At 33.1% G+C, this 7500-nt stretch overlaps 1 protein-coding gene across 1 annotated transcript in view; it reads right to left on the reverse strand.

Annotated features, from left to right (window-relative positions):
• The window catches only part of AGBL1 (AGBL carboxypeptidase 1), a 4745443-nt gene that overhangs the window by 4257825 nt on the left and 480118 nt on the right, over positions 1-7500 (reverse strand). The window contains exon 4 of the mRNA XM_044078361.1: positions 5914-6045. Within this exon, the coding sequence (XP_043934296.1) occupies positions 5914-6045 (132 nt within the window). The remainder of the gene's footprint in view (positions 1-5913; positions 6046-7500) is intronic.

Raw genomic sequence — 7500 nt, forward strand, 5'->3', positions numbered from 1 at the left:
CTGTTTCTTTTTTCCATTTTACTTTTTTCTGTCATGGTATAATGTATAGATCCACTAGGGCAATTTTGTGTATATGGTATAGCAGATCATAATTTTATCAAAAGCAGTTAACAATTTAATGTGGTTTATAACACATTTATTCAAAGTTTCTTTATAATTTAACTAATTCATAATATTTGGAATGATACTGCTCTATACTAATATTCAGAAAAGGGAATAAGACATTTATTAAAATTGTCATCCAATAGCATTCCATTCTCCTGGGTCCAAAATTTATAAAAAGTAAGTTGTCACTCAGTTAAAAGAGTACAAAAAGGCAATAAATTACTTGGCAGTTTTCAACATGACTACTGGAAAAGTCATTAATTATTCTTTTTTCATCTTTTTTATATGTTGGCATGTTTATCTGCACTGCATAGTACTTTGGTAAATAGGGAGATTTGTTTTCTTTGTCCAAATGGCAAAGGAGAGAGAGAGAGAGAGAGAGACGAGTCAGATCCTGAGACAGGATGGCACCTTCTTCTAATGTAGTAAACATGGCTAAAACAGCAGTGTAATATAATGGCTACTGGAGCTTTGAAAGACTCAGCTAGGATTCAACTCAAGAAAAAACAGATGTGAAGGTCCTGTCACCAACTCTGATAACTGTGGTGTTAAGTGTCATGGTAGCTGGTTTATAACATGCCTCTGTAACAAAGAAGAGGTCAGAAGACACTGGAACAGGCAAAGGATGTTAGCTGTATAATTGTGTAGCACAGTAATATTACTGAGAGAAAAAAAAAGGAATATAGTTGATTTTGACTTTCCTGTGGAATTGTCCTATCTGTGAAAGTTTGCCACTTTTTTAAGGTACAGTGTTCTTGCAACAAGGTAGTCAAGCACTTTAAACATCTGTATTTTTTCTGTATGCATTCTATCAATGTCTACTACTTTCTATTTTAATTTTCATTGTGTGCCAACCTGCGTGTATTTTACTCTGTATTTAAATAAAATTAATTTATTTGCTTTTAAGTTATTGCAGCTGGTATTTACTCAATACATGTTTGTTTATGCACTGTTGCTTAGCTGAGAAGAGGCTAGTCATTGTTTGCACAGAGTGATAACATACTGTAGGACACATGAATTTGAATCTTTCAGACTGCTTTAGCTGACTAGTCTAATTTGAGTATGGAAGTCGGAGAATCATACACAGGCAGAACAGCAGTGCATATTTCCTCTATGCTCATGGTGTCAAGATTTTATTTTTTGGATTAACTATCAAAACAGACGTGTGTATGCACTTGCTTGTTATTACTTCACCCTTTGTGAAGACAGTGGTACCACCCCATTCTACAGTTTTTGCGGTAGTGGTAACCCTGGTACCTCAATTCTGGTGGAGTGGTGCCAGCATAATTTTATTATTTCATAGCAACATTACCACTGGCTCTTAACAAATGCTTACAAGTGCTGAAGAAACCAGAACTGGAGTTATTCAGTTTGAAACTGTTTTGTTACCAATACTGTGTTTTCACTGTCTCAGCCACAAGGTAAAATACACAGACATCTGGTTGTGTACAGCAGTTATTTTATTTTATGGTCGGCATAGTTAGGTGCAGACAGAAAATGAGATCTGTTGGGAAATTTGCTAAAATTTCAGTAGATCAGCAGACAGGGGAGTGCAAAGCAGATGAGTGCAGCAGGTGGATATGACCTGAGGGGAGATGGTGGTAGCTATGTGTAGGGGAGATGGTGGTAGCTATGTGTATATATGGAGATAATCTGCAGAGGACTGAGCAAGAGCAGTCAGTTCCATCGCAGGACGACTTTGCAGCCAAGGTGAAATTAGTGACTACTACTAGAAACTAAATGCAGAGAACTCATGGCATTTGAACGAATGAGACAAATGAAAGCAGAGGAAAGTGAAAAGCAATGCCAAAACAAAAAGTGGTGACCTTTGTATGCCAGAAGCATGTGAGTTACAGGGAGAAGAAAGTCCCACCCATGTACTCCAGATCAGCAGCCAATTTTTCTCTAAATATAAGGAGGATGACAACTTTGATTCTATTTTAAGGGCTTTTGCAAAGCTGTGTATTCAACATCAAGATGGCCAAGGGCAGTGGGTGAGGTTTTTAACCCGCTTGCAAATTTCACTGATGTTGACTGTTTAAATTATTTCAGAGATAAAGAAAGTTTTCTTGTTTGTTATCAGTTAACTCCAGAACTGCATAGAAAATGTTTAGAAAATACAAGAGAAAGATAGCTAAAGTATGATAAAATATATAGCAGAAATCAGCAGTTGTTTTCACAAATGGGTGAGTGGATTTAAAATTACCAGATGTGAAATGCTTGCAGATATTTTGGTCAGGGAGCAAGTCATTAGCACAACGTCTGAAGACATGAGGATTTGGGTGGCAACTGATCAGATGTTTTTTCTCCTTAATTAGGGGACTCATTGTTCTATCATGTTACTCGGCAAGTAAAAATCAACTACCAATCATTAGCGGACCGGAGTTCCGCTGTGGCGACCCCTAACCGGGAAAAAGCCGAAAGACACAACATTGTTCTATCATGTTGTGACATTACCAGAGTTGGATTTTCTATACTAATTCCTTCATTTTGCAAGTAACCCATAACTTTAGTTTCTGTTTCTTTGACATCTTCATTACTAATCCTATTTTCTACTCCACCTTTGTTTTCCTATTTATGTATTGTGAAAATGTTCATATATTTGTGCCTTTGTCTGTATCTCTCTTCAAATATCTTTGGAGCTGCTTTTTTGTACTGATTAGATTGGCTTTCTTCTTTGCATAAGTATTGCACCATATTAGATCTCTTTTTCTTTACAAACAAATCAATCATGGATTTAAGTGAAACATAGCTTGAACAAAAATGCAACAAATAAAAAACAAACTGAGTAACATAGTAGTTTAATCACAAGAACAAAGCTTTCAGGTTAAAAACCCTTCATCAGTATTAGCTCAATATACCTACTAATAGCAATTTATATAAACCACAATTAAATCACAGCCAATAGAATTCATCACATATTATTAAAGGAATACCACATTTTTAAAAAAACATATAAAAAATATTAAAAAAACATATAAAAACATCACATAAACTCTGATATATAATAAAATAATTATATGAAAAATTAATGTAAACAATTCTGTCTTTGTTTTAAAACAGGTTTCAATAATATCATTTGATTTTAGCCAGATAATTTATCTGCAGATAGAAGGAGTATCCATTTATATTCACTCAACTCTAGTTTGGTATTTATGTCCCCCCATCTGTTATTCTTAGTTACAATTCCAATAACCTTAAATGTAAAACTATGCTTCAAGTTAGTCTCATTTATATGCTTTGCTAAGGCATTTGTCAGAACCTTCTGCCTGATATCAGAGTTATGTTCAATTATTCTATCTTTAAGTCTTCTATTTGACTTACCTACATAGAAACACTTACATTGTTTACACGTAGCCAGATATACAATATTAATATTATTAATTATTTACATCTTTATCAATATAAGTGCAGCAGCAACAATTATAACATGGGAAGGTACCATATTTTTTGCCTTAGTCGAATTCATGTTCCCCTTTATATCTTTATATCATAATTGTTGTTTCATTGACTTTATACCTAGGTTTGCATATAGAAATAGCATAAACTTAAAACAACAATTATGTTATAAAGATATAAAGGGGAACATGAATTTGACTAAGGGAAAAAAAATATGGTACCTTCCTGTGTTATAATTGTTGTTGCTGCACTTATATTGATAAAGATGTGAATTACTTTGATACATCAACTGAATTTAGATGTGCTGCAACTTGCAACAGTATTAATATTGTATATCTGGCTATGTGTAAACAATGTAAGTGTTTCTATGTAGGTAAGTCAAATAGAAGACTTAAAGATAGAATAATTGAACATAACTCTGATATCAGGCAGAAGGTTCTGACAAATGCCTTAGCAAAGCATATAAATGAGAATAACTTGGAGCATAGTTTTACATTTAAGGTTATTGGAATTGTAACTAAGAATAACAGATGGGGGGATATAAATACCAAACTAGAGTTGAGTGAATATAAATGGATACTCCTTCTATCTGCAGATAAGTTACCTGGCTTAAATCCAATGATATAATTGAAACCTGTTTTAAAACAAAGGTAGACTTGTTTACATTAATTGTTCATATAATTATTTTATTATATATCAGAGCTTATGCAATGTTTTTATATATTTATATATATATATATATATATATATATATATATATATATATATATATATTATATATATATATATATATATGTTTTTTAAAAATGTGGTATTCCATTAATAATATGTGATGAATTCTATTGGCTGTGATTTAATTGTGGTTTATATAAATTGCTTTTAGTAGGTATATTGAGTTAATACTGATGAAGGGTTTTTAACCTGAAAGCTTTGTTCTTGTGATTAAACTACTACGTTACTCAATTCATTTTTTATTCTATATCTTTTTCTTTCCCATGTCCATGTGTCTTTTTTTATACCTTTCAAAAATTTCTAGGTTTTGTTCTTTATATTTTTGCACTTCATATTTCACTTCTCTTTCCAAACGGCCCAAAGTTTATTGGTCCATATAAAATTTCTCATGGATCTGTTATATTAATGAACACAAATTTGCATTTCAAACTTTTAACAGTTCTTTCCTCTAATTTCTCTCAATCTTTTTCAATATATTGTATCTGTAAATTCTGGGCTTCTTGCACAATAGTAATGTCTGCTTTGTAAGAATTCTCATGAAGTAAATTGTTTACTTACTCATAAACAACATCTTAGCTCAACCTCATCTATATCTCATTTCTCTTTCCTGCTGTGAATATTGTAGTTTAGTTACCTAGTGCATTAAGCACTGTAGGATACCCAGCTCACTTGACTGACACTAATTTGTCTTTGTACAATGATGTATTTGTATATAACATATCTATGGATACCAAAAGATCTATAATTAAAATTCAGTGCAAATATCTTTCTTTGAAGTATGTTTTGCTTTATATATTCATCGATATAAAATGTAAATGTCAGAGTAAGTATAATCTACATGCACATATACCTTGCATTTTTTAAAGAATATAAATGAATTTTCATGGTACTTAGACCTGTCTGTAAATGATTTTGTTAAATTTTATGCATACCTCTCAACTGCACAGATTTTCGCAGAATATCCAGATTTTTGCCTCATGTTTTGGGTCTGTGTTTCAAAAAGTTGTGGTTTTCTACCAAATCATTGTCAAATTATTGAAGATGGAAATCAGAAAATAATGATAGACATTTAATTTTCAGACTTCATAGCCTTCAGACTAATTCACGTTAGTTACAAAACCTGTTCTTCTATCAGCTTTCTAAGTTTCTAGGAGCAATATTCAAAAATGTTCCCTATTTGTGGGCCTTTCTCCCTCGTTATTTATGGCTTTGTCCAGATTTCTTGCTCTAAGAGGTTGAAAGGTATGATTTTGTGTAATAAATACATACGATATATGTTATCTGATATGTTACTGCAGAAAAGCTCGCCACCTGGTGGTGCAAACCTTGGCTCTAGATGACTGTCACTGTTGAAGTGACACCCTGACCCTATGCGCAAAATTGGGAAAAGGGGTAGAGTATGGACAAATGGATCTGATATGAATATCCAGTGCATATTGCATTCATATATTTGACATGTCTTGGAGCTTATCCTCCTGGGACTCCTCTAAAAATACTCTAAGACTTTCCTGGTCACAAATAAATAAACAGACACATAAATAAACATTTTGTATTCCACAACTTTATTTATTTGGAATGATCTCTTTCAATTTTTATCTCAATCTCAATTTATCTGAGCAATAGGCATGATATGGGCTTGCAAAGGAACAATTAAAATAATTAATAATATTTACTTACCACTGCCAGCAAACATTTGTACAATCCAGAGACACGGTGTCAGGGTTCTGGGATTAGCCATGTTTTTTCTAACTAAATTCAAAATCGTAATAGTTGCTTGCGTCTTCTTTGCTTTCCGGCCAATCATTTTGTCTGGAACAAGAAACAAAATAAAAATGTACTATGTCTAAGTAATAATATATAAAATATGAAGCCTAAAATTATAAAAAATGATTTTGAATTAAACAAACTATCTATTCAATGTGTATGGAGAGGAATCATATTTCACATTATTTGCATGGGAAATGCCAATGCAATATCATATTAACATACTTTTTATTTTTCCATTTATGTAATTTCTTATATTCCTCATCATTTTCCTAACTCAGTTATAGCTGTTCACTTTAACAAACACTTGTTATTTTTTTAATGTATCCTTTAGTTGAGAGGGTTAGTTCATGTAGACTAATGTCTTCTTTATGGTGGACACCCATGGTTATATTTATAGTGCTAAAGGAAATTTGACCAGGGAATCCAAGAAGTTCCCCTACTCTTTTTAAGAGATGCCATGGTACCGTTTGCATCCACCTAAGTGACCACCAACTCAGATCATCATTCTTTGGAAGTGTGGAAGCACATGCCCATGGACCATCAGTCATAATTTTCATATATAAAAGTGTTTAGGAAGCAGGAACACAAGGATAATCAGTGAAAGCATATATGCTACAGATTTTCTTCACTCTTCTTCTTTCTGTAATGCAGTGTTGCAAACTAGTTCGTATAAACCTTACTCTCTGTTGCACATTGTAAGGGAATCATTGTGACGTGCCAGTCTACCCTGCTGGTTATATGAAATGGTTTGTGTCATAACTCTCTTACAGTACATTCATAACATATTCTCTGCTTCTTTAAAGAATGAATATAAACATATATATAAGCTGATAGGAAGAGAGTCAAAACTAATCTTTTCATCTGTTTTCAATTACTAACACTTTGGACACATACTGTATGTCCAGATCAAATCACCATACTCTTAAATGTGATCTGCTCTCTATTGTTCACCACTACCTTATGTGACACTTTCCAGTAAGGTTTTAGATACTCTGACATTTCATTTTTGTGACTTCTTTTGAGGTAATCATTCTGTAAAAACAACTTAAAACTTCTAAAATGTTTTTACCTCTCCGTAAATTTACTGTGCATATTGATCCCAATCCCTCTTGTACATTTTAGTATCCTGAAAAGTTACACAGATTGCTATAAATGCTGAAGTCATTACTTTTAGTGAAACATCACCTGAATTCTACAAAGAACTGCTATCATCAGCATACAATCCAAAATCCTTCCACTATGAGTGAATGAAAGCAAATGCACCCAAGATTGGATTTTCCAAACTGCATTCATCAAAAAGCCCCCCACACCACCAAACTTAGGTTTACTAACCCCAACCCCATGGCTGCACCAACTCAAAGAAGGGGAAATTCCCCCAAAAAGAGCATCACTGCCAGCACAACTCACCAACAGACAACTCACCAACAGTGATTTCTTATACAGGAGCTCTACTCATCAATAGGTTGAACCATGAGCAACTGAAGCTCATGAGTTAAA

This window comes from Protopterus annectens, chromosome 7.part0 (genome assembly GCF_019279795.1).
Source record: "Protopterus annectens isolate FY-2018-M chromosome 7.part0, PAN1.0, whole genome shotgun sequence".
Lineage (NCBI taxonomy): Eukaryota > Metazoa > Chordata > Ceratodontiformes > Protopteridae > Protopterus > Protopterus annectens.